Consider the following 17500-nt stretch of genomic DNA (forward strand, 5'->3'; position numbering starts at 1 on the left):
AGGCTACCCAAAACGTTTGACCCACGTTAAACAATTTAAAGGCAATGCTACCAAATACTAATTGAGTGTATGTCAACTTCTGACCCACTGGGAATGTGATGAAAGAAATAAAAGCTGAAATAAATCATTCTCTCTACTATTATTCTGACATTTCACATTCCTAAAATAAAGTGGTGATCCTGACTGACCTTAGACAGGGAATGTTTACTCGGATTAAATGTCAGGAGTTGTGAAAAACTGAGTTTAAATGTATTTGGCTAAGGTGTATGTAAACTTCCGACTTGGTCGGAACTCACTGGCCACTTACATACTGGTCACTTACATACTGCTTTACTCATTTCATATGTATATGCTGTATTCTATTTTACTGTATTTTAGTCAATGTCACTCCGACATTGCTCATCCTAATACTTAAATATTTTTTAATTCCATTATTTTACTTTTAGATTTGTGTTTTGTTGTGAATTGTTAGATATTACTGCACTGTTGGAACTAGGAACACAAGCATTTAGTTAGATATTACTGCACTGTTGGAACTAGGAACACAAGCATTTAGTTAGATATTACTGCACTGTTGGAGCTAGGAACACAAGCATTTAGTTAGATATTACTGCACTGTTGGAGCTAGGAACACAAGCATTTAGTTAGATATTACTGCACTGTTGGAGCTAGGAACACAAGCATTTAGTTAGATATTACTGCACTGTTGGAACTAGGAACACAAGCATTTAGTTAGATATTACTGCACTGTTGGAACTAGGAACACAAGCATTTAGTTAGATATTACTGCACTGTTGGAGCTAGGAACACAAGCATTTAGTTAGATATTACTGCACTGTTGGAACTAGGAACACAAGCAATTAGTTAGATATTAGTTGGAACTAGGAACACAAGCATTTAGTTAGATATTACTGCACTGTTGGAGCTAGGAACACAAGCATTTAGTTAGATATTACTGCACTGTTGGAACTAGGAACACAAGCATTTAGTTAGATATTACTGCACTGTTGGAGCTAGGAACACAAGCATTTAGTTAGATATTACTGCACTGTTGGAACTAGGAACACAAGCAATTTAGTTAGATATTATTGCACTGTTGGAACTAGGAACACAAGCATTTAGTTAGATATTACTGCACTGTTGGAGCTAGGAACACAAGCATTTAGTTAGATATTACTGCACTGTTGGAACTAGGAACACAAGCATTTAGTTAGATATTACTGCACTGTTGGAGCTAGGAACACAAGCATTTAGTTAGATATTACTGCACTGTTGGAACTAGGAACACAAGCATTTAGTTAGATATTACTGCACTGTTGGAACTAGGAACACAAGCATTTAGTTAGATATTACTGCACTGTTGGAGCTAGGAACACAAGCATTTAGTTAGATATTACTGCACTGTTGGAACTAGGAACACAAGCATTTAGTTAGATATTACTGCACTGTTGGAGCTAGGAACACAAGCATTTAGTTAGATATTACTGCACTGTTGGAACTAGGAACACAAGCATTTAGTTAGATATTACTGCACTGTTGGAGCTAGGAACACAAGCATTTAGTTAGATACTACTGCACTGTTGGAACTAGGAACACAAGCATTTAGTTAGATACTACTGCACTGTTGGAACTAGGAACACAAGCATTTAGTTAGATATTACTGCACTGTTGGAACTAGGAACACAAGCATTTAGTTAGATACTACTACACTGTTGGAACTAGGAACACAAGCATTTAGTTAGATATTACTGCACTGTTGGAGCTAGGAACACAAGCATTTAGTTAAATACTACTACACTGTTGGAACTAGGAACACAAGCATTTAGTTAGATACTACTGCACTGTTGGAACTAGGAACACAAGCATTTAGTTAGATATTACTGCACTGTTGGAGCTAGGAACACAAGCATTTAGTTAGATATTACTGCACTGTTGGAGCTAGGAACACAAGCATTTAGTTAGATACTACTACACTGTTGGAACTAGGAACACAAGCATTTAGTTAGATACTACTACACTGTTGGAACTAGGAACACAAGCATTTAGTTAGATATTACTGCACTGTTGGAGCTAGGAACACAAGCATTTAGTTAAATACTACTACACTGTTGGAACTAGGAACACAAGCATTTAGTTAGATACTACTGCACTGTTGGAGCTAGGAACACAAGCATTTCGCTACACCCGTAATAACATCTTCTAAATGTATATGTGTATGTGACCAGTAAATTTGATTTAATTTAAAATAAGTGGTCTGTTGAAAAAGCTAACATACTGGTGATAGTGATGGGAAATTCCGCTCTTTTTACTGACTCAGATCATTTCGACACGTTTATGAAAAATAACATATCTTTCGACTCATTTTGTTCATTTGTGTCAGTAATGCCCAGAGCAAGCAGGATCCCCTACCGGCGACCGATGCTTATGACAAACAGTCCGGGGTCGGAGCACGTCTTTGGAGCTGCTGAGCCGGAGGAGCGTGTATCAATCCTGCTGTAGGACTCATTGCGGCCAGCACTAGCAGGTCAAACGAACTACTAAAATGAACGAGTCACTCCTAAAAATGATTTATGACTCTCAAGTCAGTAGAAAGAGGTGTTTGCAAACTGCACTTCACTATAACATAAGTGCATGTGACAGATGGGGAGCAATAATGCACATTCTGTTGCACTCTTCAGTTGGCTCCTCTTTCCTATATTAAGAGGGTTGAACAATGATTATTGTGATATAATGCTCACTTCATTGAGAACGTATGTGCCGTTGAAATTTGGCCGTACTGGAAAATACGTGTCTACACTTTTTATGTATTTATTCAGCACCTAAAATGCTCCTGATGACATCTTTTCAACGTAATTTTGTTTACTGGGAACGATGTTCCTTTTCTCTTATTTGGCCAGCCAGGTCTGCACAGTCCAAAAAAACCTTAGACGTTCCCAATCCACCTCCTATTGCCCCCTCCACCTCCTATTTCCCCCCCACCTCCTATTGTCCCCTCCACCTCCTATTGCCCCCTCCACCTCCTATTGCCCCCTCCACCTCCTATTGTCCCCTCCACCTCCTATTGCCCCCTCCACAACCTATTGCCCCCTCCACCTCCTATTGTCCCCTCCACCTCCTATTGCCCCCTCCACAACCTATTGCCCCCTCCACCTCCTATTGCCCCCTCCACCTCCTATTGTCCCCTCCACCTCCTATTGTCCCCTCCACAACCTATTGCCCCCTCCACAACCTATTGTCCCCTCCACCTCCTATTGCCCCCTCCACCTCCTATTGCCCCCTCCACCTCCTATTGCCCCCTCCACCTCCTATTGCCCCCTCCACAACCTATTGTCCCCTCCACCTCCTATTGCCCCCTCCACCTCCTATTGCCCCCTCCACAACCTATTTCCCCCTCCACCTCCTATTGCCCCCTCCACCTCCTATTGCCCCCTCCACCTCCTATTGTCCCCTCCACCTCCTATTGCCCCCTCCACCTCCTATTGCCCCCTCCACCTCCTATTGCCCCCTCCACAACCTATTGCCCCTCCACCTCCTATTGTCCCCTCCACCTCCTATTGCCCCCTCCACCTCCTATTGCCCCCTCCACCTCCTATTGCCCCCTCCACCTCCTATTGCCCCCTCCACCTCCTATTGCCCCCTCCACCTCCTATTGCCCCCTCCACCTCCTATTGCCCCCTCCACCTCCTATTGCCCCCTCCACCTCCTATTGCCCCCTCCACCTCCTATTGCTTTCACCGTGGACATACTTTCACTGGGATCACAGAATAACATTGTGTGATGTTTTTTCTGTAAAAAAATATAAAAAAAGAGCTCGTTTTAATCCATCTAGCAGATGGATGCTTCCTGTACCCTCTTTAGAGAGCTACTGTAACGGCCTAATAGGGTCAACTCTGTCTCTGTGTTAGGTAAGAGGTCTCCGTAAAGGTGTTTGCTAGACATTCGTTGAGACACGGAGGAAGACTGCGAGAGTTATGTCACAGTAGTTATCAAAGTGTGATACCTTACAAACACCTTTACAGTGACCTCTTATTCTATCACAGAGTAAAAATGTGTTCTATTTGGCCTTGGAGGGAGAGCGATGGAAGGGAAACAATCAGGCAGGCAGACAGAGAGAGGGAGAGAAAGGGGTGAGAGAAAGTGGCCAACTTGTCTACCCCAACGATTTAGATGACTGATAGGGGGTGCTGTGTTGAAGCCGCCATGCCCATGCCATTGTAAAAAAATAATAATGGGAAGCTATATAACTGCATTTATTAATGTACATTCGTTTTTTCCACGTTTATTATATTACAGACAGCTTAATGCATAATTGTAAATTAAATAATGTGAGTTAAACATACAAATAAAAAATATTTTTTGAAATTCCTTAAAGTATATATTTTTTAGTTACTAAAGTTACTGTCCCCAATACAACAACAAAATATTTAAATACATGTAATTTTGTCCTTGAAATATTTAATTTAAAAACTGTAGAATTCTATTCACTCCTCCTCCCTACTGAGGAATGCCAATATGGCCGACCAGTCGGCCAAGACATATCGTCAGCAATCCAGTGTTTATATACATCATTGGACCAACTGCTACATACTTGTATGTTTAGAACCAGGTGTGAGGCCTTTAAGCAGATCACTGCCTACACCTAACCTCTAACCTCTCCCTGTCATTAAGACCTATGTAGATGGTTAGGTATAGAGAAGTCACCCTTAGGCACAGATCTAGGATCAGCTTACCTTCCCAGAAACCTTAACCACTAGGGGTGAAACACCCTAACAGACCTTGGATCAGTGTCTATGGCAAGTTCATTCTACTCTCATTGTAAGCAGCAGGGCTAGCATTAGCCGTTGGTATCAGCACCAGTGGGAGTTTGTGACTCAAGTCGAGTCTAACCACTGATACAGGGTCAGATTTGTATCTCCATATATGTCAGGGTTAGGGTCAAGAGGTAGAGTAATCTGATCCTAGATCTGTGGTTAGGGGCACTTTCGACATTCTTCTGGTTAGCTCTGGTCCTGGCCAGGTTGACAGGGTTGTGTCTGGAGACAGATGTTATATATCTATAGGACCAGGTGGTGTGGTGCAGAAATTACCCCTCTGTGTTTGTTAACTGACTCTTCCACTAATGGAGGGGTGTGTGAACTCTGAATTTGCTGTCTGAGTGTGTCCATCACGTGTTTTTGAGTCATCCCAGTCGAGGAATTCACTAAAAGCTCAGACGCTCTCCTGACTCGTCTTAAGAACCCCTATCCCCCTCACCCTCTTCTCTCCTCACCTTCTCCCCCAACCGAATGTGCTCCCTGCCCCTCATCCACACCTCTACTCACCCTCTCCCCTACACCAAAGTGCTCCCTGCCCTCTTATACAGCTGGTGTAAACTAGAACTATGACGATCACATGTCAGGGTGTTAGTTTAACCCTCCCCTAATCCATCCACCTCAGATTATTACTACCATTGGCTTCACTGCTTTTAACTGTCATCACTTGGGGAGGGCAATAACTGCTCTCTGTTACCACCCTGTGGTGAAGGTTGGGTAATGCACGTTTAGATCTGTTGTAGCCCTGTCTATCTTGCACACATTTATTTGAAGGGAAAATATCAGTTTAGGCAAATATACACTTCCAAACACACATACTGTGGAGTCTCTCTCTGTCTCTTTCTCAGGGCCAGAATATCACCATTTAAATCTGATACCCCCGTCTATAGCCACAAGCCTCAGTATGCCCACAGTGGAGTATCTTCATTGCTATAGATTAAAGACCTATAGCACAATCACCACCGCATCTAGCTACGTCTATATACTGAGGGGTTTTGTAGAAACTTGCTTCCTCGCCAAAATGTGCCATCACACCAAGGTTATTGTAGTAAACGAAAACTGAAACTTAAACTAATACTAATCATGAAAAAACAGCTTAGTAAACTGATAATAGTTTCAGTATAGTTTTAGTTTTTCAAACAGGTGTGTTAATTATTTTATTAATTAACACACCTGTTGGAAAAACTAAAACTATACTGAAACTATTATCTTTGACTCGAAAACAAGCTATATTCAAATAAAAACCATCATGAATTATGTTCAGTTGAAATTTTTTACATGGTCAAAACGCGAATGGGGATTTCAATGGCGTTTTCAAGCTTTTGGGGGGTTATTCAAACTACTGAAGCTGGTGGGTAAATGTGGCCAGGAGGTAGCTGTTTCAAATAGGCCTCGCTTGTGAATCACTACAGAGAGGAAGAGGACAAGCGAGAGGCTTGACTCTTCACAAAATCTGCCCGCGCAAAAATACAGCGAGAAGTGGGTATTTTTTGTATGGAGGTCAATGAGAGAATGTCAAATTTGGTTAAAAAAATAAAATGTACAGTATTTGCTACTTCAGGCTTATTTGATAGAATAAGGTGTAGGTCCTTATGAATGTACTGATATAAGTGGATGCACGTGGCATTCCTGCAACATTGAGAAAGAGTTGTGCCTGTTGTTCACACATGTATCTGCCCTCTCATTGGCTAGAATGTCTGTGCCTGATCCCGCGTCCTCACCGCCTTTGCAGACATTTATTCTCATTATTAGTGCGGTCAGTCCAGTATCTTGTCAGTATATAGATCATCTTTGATCACAATTACTAGTTATCACTAGCTAACGGGGGAAAATACAAGTAAAACTAATATAAAAACACAGAACTATAATAACCTTGCATCACACAAACACAGGCACGAACACACACACACACACACACACACACACACACACACACACACACACACACACACACACACACACACACACACACACACATACACACAGAGATAAAACTAAAACAAGATGAACACCTTGCAATATGTCGTTGAATGTTCCCTCACGTTTAAACTCCCTCTCACCTCTCCTCCTCCTCCCCAAAGGTCACCTCTGCTTCCCTTTCTTTCAAGGACTTCCTATGATGTCATGTATTTGATCATGGAAGTTAACATCCCCTCTTTCACCATCTCCTCTTCTTTCTCCCTCCAGAAGAGGAGTCCTCTTTTGAGGATATAGGACACTCCAAGCTTTTGGTCCCTTCTCACCATGTATTTCCCCTCTGTGTCTCTCCAGGGGCGTCCAGGGGCCTTGGGGCCAGTAGGACCCAGTGGACCAGAGGGCTTCCCAGGTGACCAAGGGCCTTCAGGGCCCAAAGGAGAAAAGGGTCATGTTGGACTCGGGGGCCCCTCTGGGCTGAAAGGAGAAAAGGGGCCTATGGGCGTACCAGGGTTCCCAGGAACCGACGGAGTCCCAGTGAGTATTGTAGCGCACGCACGCACACACGCACTCACACACACCCTAACCCTATCTTTCTCTCTAGGGTCACCCAGGTGCGGACGGTGGCAGGGGTCTACCCGGAGCAGACGGGTGCAACGGTACCCAGGGAGAACCAGGTCCCAGAACTCTAAACAGTGGAATACCTGGAGCTCCAGGACTCTCTGTGAGTAACATCTATTATCTGAACTGTCTACTAGCTACTGTACTATTATCGTCTGTAGCTGTAGGGTTGTCCTCTGTAGCTCAGTTGGTCCAGCAGGGCTTTTGCAACGCCAGGAGAGTGGGATTGATTCTCTGCGCCACCCGTACTTAAATGTATGCACTAAGTCGTTTTGGATAAAAGTGCCTGCTTACAGTGCCTTCAGAAACTATTCACACCCCTTGACTTTTTCCACATTTTGTTCTGTTATAGTCTGTGTTTAAAATATATTACATTGAGATTTGGTATCACTGGCCTACACACAATACCCCATAATGTCAAAGTGGAATTATGTTTTTAGATATTTTTACAAATGAATTAAAAATGAAAAGCTGAAATGTCTTGAGTCAATAAGTATTGAACCCCTTTGCTGTGGCAAAGCCTATAAAGTTCAGGAGTAAAACTTTGCTTAACAAGTCACTTAATAAGTTGCATGGACTCTGTGTGCAATAATAGTGTTTAATATAATTTTTTTATGAATACCTCATCTCTGTACTCCGCACATACAATGATCTGTTAGGTCCCTCAGTTGAGCAGTGAATGTCAAACACAGATTCAACCACAATGACCAGGAAGGTTTTCAAATACCTCACAAAGAAGGGAACCTATTTGTAGATGGGTAAGAAAGAAAAAAAATCAGAGATTGAATATCCCTTTGAGCATGGTGAAGTTATTAATTACACTTTGGAGGGTGTATGAATGCACCCAGTCACTACAAAGATACAGGCGTCCTTCCTAACTCAGTTGCCGGGGAGGGAAAAAATAGCTCAGTGATTTCACCGTGAGGCCAACGGTGTCTTTAAAACAGTTACAGAGTTTAAAGGCTGTGATAGGAGACAACTGAGGATGGATCAACAACATTTTAGTTACTCCACAATACTTACCTCAATTACAGAGTGAAAAGAAGGAAGCCTGTACAGAATACAAATATTCCAAAACATGCATCCTGTTTGCAATAAGGTGCTAAAATAATACTTCAAAACAAATGTGGCAAAGAAATTTACTTCATGTCCTGAATACAAAGCGATATGTTTGGGGCAAATCCAACGCACCACATCACCGAGTACCACTCTTCATATTTTCAGGCATGGTGGTGGCTGCATCATGTTATAAGTATGCTTGTCATCGGTATGCTTGTCATCTTTTTTGCTGCACACAGGCAAAATCTTAGAGGAAGACCTGGTTCAGTCTGCTTTCCAACAGACACTGGTAGACAAATTCACCTTTCAGCAGGACACTAACCTAAAACACAAGGCCAAACATACACGGGAGTTGCTTACCTTTTAGACGACATTGAATGTTCCTGAGTGGCCTAGTTGGAGTCTAGACTTAAATTGGCTTGAAAATGGCTGTCTAGCAATGATCAACAACCAACTTGACAGAGCTTGAAGGATTAAAAAAAAAATGTATTGTGCAATAGTTGTACAATCCAGGTGTGCAAAGCTCTTACAGGCTGACCCAGAAAGACTCACCTCTGCAATCGCTGCCAAAGGCGATAATAACATGTTTTCACTCAGGGGTATATGCATACTTATGTAAATGAGGTATTTCTGTATTTAATTTTCAATACATTTGCAAACATTTCTAAACACATGTTTTCACTTTGTCCTTTGGGGGTGTTGTCTGGGTGAGATAAAAAAATATATATATATATATTTCATCCATATTGAAATCAGGCTGTAACACAGCAAAATGTGAAATAAGTCAAGGGGTATGAAACACTTCTGAAAGGCACTGTAAATGGCATATATTATCATTGTTCTTATTATCATTGTCGTAGAGTATCTTTGCACTGTAAGACTAAATGATCTAGTGTAGTGCGTGTTGGACCAGACTGGATTCGCTGTGGGCAACAACCTTCATTTACATCAGTACTACATGACTGTAACGAGAGTCATCTAGTAACAGCTGGTGGTTAGAACGCTGGGCCGGTAACCAAAGCGTTGCTGGTTTGAATCCCTGAGCTGACTGGTGGTGGTGGTGGGGGTCTGCATGGAGTGAGCTGGCAGCCGGAGGGTTACAGGCTTTAATGTGCTATGATCTCTCTCTTTCTCTCTTTCTCTCTCTCTCTCTCTCTCTCTCTCTCTCTCTCTCTCTCTCTCTCTCTCTCCTCTCTCTCCCTCTCTCTCTCTCTCTCTCTCTCTCTCTCTCTCGCTCTCCATCAGGGTCCCACTGGTCCTAAAGGACAGAAGGGAGAGCCTGTATACGTTGGACTCAGTGGGGTAACACACACACACACATAAGGATATTATCAGGAGAAATTTGACATTCCTTCCTCTCCCTCCTTCCCTACCTCATCTTTCCTATCCTGGAGATTGTTTAGAGAAAGGGAGATGATGTTGTTGCTATAATCTCATCCATTGAGGTCAGTCTGACCTGAAACGGACTCTCCTTCCTTCCTCCCTACATCCCTCTTTCCCCCAAGTCTATGTTTATAATGAACTGGGGCCAGTTGTTTAGCTCACAGTTTATCTTGTGTCCTTACAGGGAGTTCCTGGACCGGATGGTGTACCTGTAAGACATCTCATTACTACACATCAATATACTGGATTTTTTTCTGCATATGTAGTGTATTCGATAACTTGGTGTGTTCCTGACCTGGTTGTATGTGTTCTGTGTTCCTGACCCGCTTTTCTGCGTTATGTTTCTCTCCGTAGGGTCCTAGAGGTCCAGACGGAGGTCCCGGTGACTTTGGCCCTCGAGGTCCTGATGGATTCCTGGTACGTACACACACACACGCACACACACACACACGAATCTAATAGATCTAATAGATCGGTCTTCTCTCCGACTGACTTCCTGTCTGTGTTGTGTTGTTTTTCTCCAGGGTGCTCCAGGCCCCCCCGGTCCCCCTGGCCCTGTAGTAAGTACTGGACAACAGTAGATAGGGGAAAACTCCTGACCCTTCAGTAGTTATAGGCCTGGAGTTTTCCTGCTCTGCTAACATGATGCCCCTGGCCCTGTAGTAAGTACTGGACAACAGTAGATAGGGGAAAACTCCTGACCCTTCAGTAGTTATAGGCTTGGAGTTTTCCTGCTCTGCTAACATGATACCCCTGGCCCTGTAGTAAGTACTGGACAACACTACAGTGGTGGAAAAAGTACCCAATTGTCATACATTTTACTCAAGTAAAAGTCACTCAGCAAAATACAGTACTACTTGAGTAAAAGTCTGAAGGTATCTGGTTTTAAATATACTTAAGTATCAAAAATAAAAGTATAAATAATTTCGCATTCCTTATAATAAGCAAACAAAACTGCCCGATTGTCTTCTTTTTACTTATTGATATATATAGCCAGGTGCATTCTCCAACACTTTTGTGTTTAGTGATTCTGTCAGTGTGTGTGAATTGGACCATGTTGTTGTCCCGATGAGCATTAGAAATGTAATAAGTACTTTTAGGTGTCAGGGAAAATGTATTGAGTAAAAAGTACATAATTTTCTTCGGGAATGTAGTGGAAAAGTTAAAGTTGTCAAAAATATAAAAAGTAAAGTACATATACCCCAAAAACCGACTTAAGTAGTACTGAGAGTTTACTTAAGTACTTTACACCACTGCAACACTTAGACACATGACCTGAAAGTCCTGCTCAGACTGAGGCTGTCCTAATTTGGACACCGTACTGACCTCAGAGACAGCCTGTCTGCTCCATAGAAACTAATAAGGATCTCTATGGTGGAGACCGTGTAATGACATCACCAACCCGATAGGGGGGAGTGTGTGTACTAAATAACTAAAAGCTGTGTACTTCATGTTGCTTTTGTCATAATGGAGATTATCTGTTGTTCATTCTAAGTTATTAGAATACAAATGCTATGCATACTCAGTCCATACTGGGGACCTTTGTTACTGGTGACTTATATGCAGACTGTTATAATGACTGTTATATTGCAGAACCAGTCAAAAGTTTGGACACATCTACTCATTTAAAGGTTTTTCTTTATTTTCACTATTTTCTACATTGTAGAATAATAGTGAAGAGATCAAAACTATTAAATAAGGAATCATGTAGTAACCAAAAAAAGTGTTAAACAAATCAAAATATATTGCATATTTTAGATTCTTAAAAGTTGCCACCCTTGATGATAGCTTTGATGACAGCTTTGCACACTCTTGGCATTCTTTCAACCAGCTTCACCTGGAATGCTTTTCCAACAGTCTTGAAGGAGTTCCCACATATGCTGAGCACTTGTTGGCTGCTTTTCCTCTACTCTGCTGTCAAACTCATCCCAAAGCATCTCAAATGGGTTGAGGTCGGGTGATTGTGGAGGCCAGGTCATGTGATGCAGCACTCCATCACTCTCCTTGGTCAAATAGCCCTTACACAGCCTGGAGGTGTGTTGAGTCATTGTCCTGTTGAAAAACAAATTATAGTCCCTCTAAGTGCGAACCAGATGGGATGGCGTATCGCTGCAGAATGCTGTGGTAGCCATGTTTTAATTTAAGTGTGCCTTGAATTCTAAATAAATCACAGACAGTGTGACCAGCAAAGCACCATCTCACCTCCTCCTCCATGCTTCACGGTGGTGACCACACATGCGGAGATCATCCGTTCACCTACTCTGTGTCTCACAAAGACACGGCGGTTGGAACCAAAAATCTCAAATTTGGACTCAGACCAAAAAGGACAGATTTCCACTGGTCTAATGTCCATTGCTCATGTTTCTTGCCTCAAGCAAGTCTCTTCTTATTATTGGTGTCCTTTAGTAGTGGTTTCTTTGCAGCAAGTCGACCATGAAGGTCTGTTTCACGCAGTCTCCTTTGAACAGTTGATGTTGAGATGTGTCTGTTACTTGAACTCTGTGAAGCATTTATTTGGGCTGCAATCTGAGATGCACTTAACTCTAATGAACTTATCCTCTGTAGCAGATGCAACTCTGTGTCTTCCTTTCCTGTGACGGTCCTCATGAGAGCCAGTTTCATCATAGCGCTTTATGGTTTTTGCAACTGCACTTGAAGAACGTTTCAAAGTTCTTGAAATGTTCTGCATTGACTGACCTTCTGACATTCTTAAAGTAATGATGGACTTTCATTTCTCTTTGCTTATATGAGCTGTTCTTGCCATAATATGGACTTGCTCTTTTACCAAATAGGGCTACCTTCTGTATACCACCCCTACCTTGTCACAACACAACTGATTGGCACAAACACATTAAGAAGGAAAGAAATTCCACAAATTAACTTTTAACAAGGCACACATGTTAATTGAAATGCATTCCAGGTCATGAAGCTGGTTGAGAGAATGCCAAGAGTGTGCAAAGCTGTCATCAAGACAAAGGATGGCTACTTTGAAAAATCTCAAATATAAAATGTGTTTTGATTTGATTAACACTTTTTTGGTTACTACATGATTCCATGTGTTATTTCATAGTTTTTATGTATTCACTATTATTCTACAATTTAGAAAATAGTCAAACTAAAGAAAAACCCTTGAATGAGTATATGTGTCCAAACTTTTGACTGGTACTGTATATTGAACAAAAATATAAACGTGACATGCAACAATTTCAACGATTTTACTGAGTTCATGTGAGGAATTTCCAGTTCATATAAGGAAATCGGTCAATGAAATAAATAAATTAGGCCCTAATGGATGTATTTCACATGACTGGGCAGAGGCGCAGCCATAGATGGGCCTGGGAGGGCATAGGCCTACCTACTTGGGAGCCAGGACCAGCCAATCAAAATGAGTTTATACCCACATAAGGGCTTTATTGCAGACAGAAATAGTCCTCAGTTTCATCAGCTGTCCAGGTGGCTGATCTCAGACGATCCAGGTGACGATCAGGTGACGAAGCCGAATGTGGTGGTCCTGGGCTGGCATGGCTACACTTGGTCTGCGGTCATGAGGCCTGTTGGACATATTGCCAAATTCTCTAAAACAACGTTGGGGCAGTTTATGGTAGAGAAAAGAAGATTATATTCTCTGGCAACAGCTCTGGTGGACATTCCTGCAGTAAGCATGCAAATTGCACGCTCCTTCAAAACTTGAGATATCTGTGGCATTGTGTTGTGTGACAAAACTGCACATTTTAGAGTGGCCTTTTATTGTCCCCAGCACAAGTTGCACCTGTGTAATGATCATGCTGTTTAATCAGCTTCTTGATATGCCACACCTGTCAGGTGGATGGATTATCTTGGCAAAGGAGAAATGCTCACTAACAGGGATGTAAACAAAAACATTTGAGAGAAATAAGCTTTTTGTGCGTATGTGAAATCTCTGGGATCTTTTATTTCAGCTCATGAAACATGTGACCAACACTTTACATGTTGCGTTTACATTTTTGTTCAGTATAATTACATACATAACATTTTACAATGCTTGTCATGTGTAGGGTGATGTGTTGTTGTCCAAATGCAATACCCACTCTTGTTTTCCAGGGGAGCCCCAGTCTAGGGTTTCAGGGGGAGCCAGGAGACAAGGTACGCACCAACAAAACAAAACAACACAACTAATTATTAGATGTTAATGATCGATTTTATTGATTAGTAATCGATTAATCATATCAGTTTATTAGGTCTTTAGCATCTTATTCGCTCACCCGACCCAACCAGAACTTCCCCTCACCCCGTCCAACCATATCTACTGTACCCCTTCTTATCACTCATTGGATTTCAGCTATATTGAGAAGTAATTGATTTATTACATCAGTTTATTACATCAGTCTAAAGCTATTTAGACTGTTGATAGAGTGTAATATGACCTAATCTGCATCCCAAATGTCACCGTATTCCTTATATAGTGCACTACTTTTGACCAGAGCCCATTTGTATCTATATGTCTTTCCCAATGGGAGGGAGACTGGCAACTTTATACTCACTGTAGATCAAATTAGATCAAACTGAAGACAGCCGGCTTAGGTTATTCTAGCTGTGTGTGTGTGTGTGTGTGTGTGTGTGTGTGTGTGTGTGTGCGTGCGTGCGTGCGTGCGTGTGCCTGCTATGTGTGCATGCGTGTTGAGGATGGTTAAAATGCATGATGAAGGATGTCTTTTTGACCCCTGTGTGCATGCCATGTAATCGTTCTTGGTGATGGTTTGACACATCCTCTTCCCCTCTATTCAACCTCCTCCCATCTCCCCACCCCCCCCCGGCCCTTACATACATCCAACAGTGCATTACCCTTTAGCCCCAACAGTCCCTCCATCCATCTCTCCTGACCTCCTCCCTCATCCCCCTCTTCTCTCTGTTTTTTCCACTGACACATCTACCTCAATATATCACCAGTATCAGTGGTGGCGATTGGGTGGAGATATGGGAGGATGGGCTCATTGTAATGGCTGGAATGGAAAGAATGGTTTCCATGTGTTTGATACCATTCCATTCACTCCATTTCAGTCATTATTAGGAGCCATCCTCCCCTCACCAGCCTCCTCTGGTTTGTTCCATCTCTATTATTTAAATATGATCTTGTCTTCAATGATTTTACAGTTTACCCCTGGTGTGTTTACAAATGCATGACAGTACTGCCACTGGGACGACTAGAGCCCTATGGAGGCGGCCATTTTGTTTCTCATTCTGAATCTGGACTCTTAACAAATCTGAACTCTAACAAATCTGAACGAAAAAGATCACAATCTAATATGAAATTGAAGGAACGAACAGTTGTCCTGTGGCATTACTAAAATAACATGTTTCCTTACTGTTGGATGGCAGCTCAGAGATTATTCTAGAACTTTTCATCACCCTCATAAAAGTCAATAATTTGTGGACTAGTTATGTATTAGTTATTAGTTATGTACTGTCTGTCGCTTTGGATAAAAGCATCTGCTAAATGGCATCTTTATTACGTCTGTGTCAAGACTACTTTTAGTTGGTAGAAACAGACAATAACATATCGCATATTGTATCTATAAGATTACCAACTAATTCTATGAATTCTATGTTGTATTATATTCAGCCTATAAAATCCACTTTATTGTATTATATTTCCACCCAATAAGATCTCTGAGCTGTCATGTGGGTGGGCCTGTCGTGGTCTGTGATTGGTGCTGGAATCACTTGCTCCTGCTTCCTGTGCTGCGTTATATTCCTTTGACCTTATTTGGGCATGGTGGTGCTGGAACATCATGGGAGTTTTGCCTCAGTATTCAGTATCCGTTGCATTTGACCACCAGTGAGAATGAATGACCCACTAACATTCACCACCGATCCATCAATGGCTAAATCCACCATCTTGCCATCTTATCCTCCCTGCATGTATCTTGTTGTTCAACCCCCCAACAACAACAAACAAACAAACAAACAAACAATAACAAACTACTAATTGGAAATCGTGTTGAAAGAGGAACAGCTAGATTCACTGATAAGCCTTTTGGATAGATGACAAGCAAACATTTTAGTAAAGTCAGTTATTTATCCCTTTAATTCAATTTTTTTCTATATGATATATTTTCTGTTTTGGCCTGAGGAAATTGCTCTCTAAATTGTTTTCTTCTCAGTGACGTATCGGAAGAAAGATAAAGTCGGCCAGAGCTCTCTCTCTCTCGCCCTTTCTCTCTTTATCAATCCCCCTCTTCTCTTCAATTCTCTCTTTATCAATCTCCCTCATACACGTTCTCTTACTCCTCCAATCCTATCTCCCCTTCTTCGTTTATGGGTTGTTCCACGAAATAGGTGCATTTTGCGTTCCTTTGATATTTTAAGTAGAAATTGTGAACCAATACTGTTATATTAAATGAAGTGCCCTTTAGTATAGACCATGTGGATAATTAAGTAAATCTGATTTTTAAGATGAACAAAGGCTTGCTAAAAAAGAAAATGGTGACGCTTGCATTCAATTGCCACTCCCTGTTCCACACATCAAACTTCCATTCCATGTGTCACAAAGGGATTCATGGCATATTTCAGATGAAATCGCCAACCCTGTTTCAATCAACCCTGTTACTTTATTTGGCTCTTAAATTACATTGGATTAGAGGGTTTAATAGTCACATGTACAGTGTTGCAGATGTAATTACAGGGTACAGTTAGATTCTTGAGCTCCGAGCTCCAACAATGCAGGACGAAGGTAGCTGACTAGTGGTGGCTATTCAGCAGCCTGATGGTCAGGGGGTAGAAGCTATTGGCCAGTCTTACAGTTTTTGCCATGATGCTCCTGTACTGTCTTAGTGATACGGGGAAACGGGGAGAACAGGCCACGGCTCGGGTTGCTGCGGTCCCTGATGATCTTTCTGCAACACCTGGTGTTGTAGGTGTCCTGGAGGGCATGCAGTGTGCAGCCAATGGCGTGTTTGGCTGAGCGTACCACCCTCTGTAGTGCCTTGTGGTCCTCAGCGGGGGAGTTGCCATACCCCAGACAGTATGCTTTCGATGGTGCTCCTGTAGAACACTGCGAGGGCCCTTGGGGACAGGCTACATTTCTTCAGCATCCTGAGGTTGAAGAGTCGCTGTCGTTCTTCAACACTGTGTCATTGTGGTGTAGGCACCTACTGTAGCAATTTTTATTATTTAACCTCTTGAGATGGGAAAACTCATTTTTTATGAATGTGAACATATGCCATTTATTTGGTGAAATGTTTTTTATTTATACCAAGTTACACTTCTCAAAAGGGACCGAATTGGTGGAACGACCTTAACGCAATCCCACCATCTCATCCCCTACTTCTCTCTCTCACTTTGAGTCTCTCTATCGTTCTCTTTTCCTGTCTTTTTGTCTTCATTTCATTTTATCACCTTTCCTATCGCTCTCTTTTTGTTTAATGTGTTCTCCTTCTATCTCTCGTTCCCTCTTTTCCTATTTCTCCCTCTCCTTTTCCCTTCTCTCTCCCTGGCCCTCTCTCTTTCTGGCTCTCTTTCATGCCACCTCTCCTCTATCTCTCCACCTCTCTTTTTCCTTCTCCATCTTCTCCCTCTCTCTCAATCTTCCAACCCTCATCCCCCCTTCCCCCACCCCCCTTTGCTCTCAACCTTCCAACTTCCAAATTCCTCCCGCACCCTTCAACCTCCAACCTCCTCATCCTCCCGTCTGATTGGCTAATAATGACTGACTCACATGTGTTGTCCTCTGGATC

General features: G+C 42.1%; 1 protein-coding gene across 6 annotated transcripts in view; it reads left to right on the top strand.

The window, feature by feature from the left end:
- Window positions 1-17500, top strand: part of col4a6 (collagen, type IV, alpha 6) — a 174599-nt gene that overhangs the window by 116718 nt on the left and 40381 nt on the right. For all 6 annotated transcript variants that reach the window (XM_042298205.1, XM_042298204.1, XM_042298206.1 and 3 more), the window contains 7 exons: window positions 7083-7262; window positions 7330-7449; window positions 9651-9707; window positions 9973-9999; window positions 10143-10205; window positions 10313-10348; window positions 13869-13910. In XM_042298205.1, the coding sequence (XP_042154139.1) occupies window positions 7083-7262; window positions 7330-7449; window positions 9651-9707; window positions 9973-9999; window positions 10143-10205; window positions 10313-10348; window positions 13869-13910 (525 nt within the window). The remainder of the gene's footprint in view (window positions 1-7082; window positions 7263-7329; window positions 7450-9650; window positions 9708-9972; window positions 10000-10142; window positions 10206-10312; window positions 10349-13868; window positions 13911-17500) is intronic.

This window comes from Oncorhynchus tshawytscha, linkage group LG15 (assembly GCF_018296145.1).
Source record: "Oncorhynchus tshawytscha isolate Ot180627B linkage group LG15, Otsh_v2.0, whole genome shotgun sequence".
NCBI classification, from domain to species: Eukaryota; Metazoa; Chordata; class Actinopteri; order Salmoniformes; family Salmonidae; genus Oncorhynchus; species Oncorhynchus tshawytscha.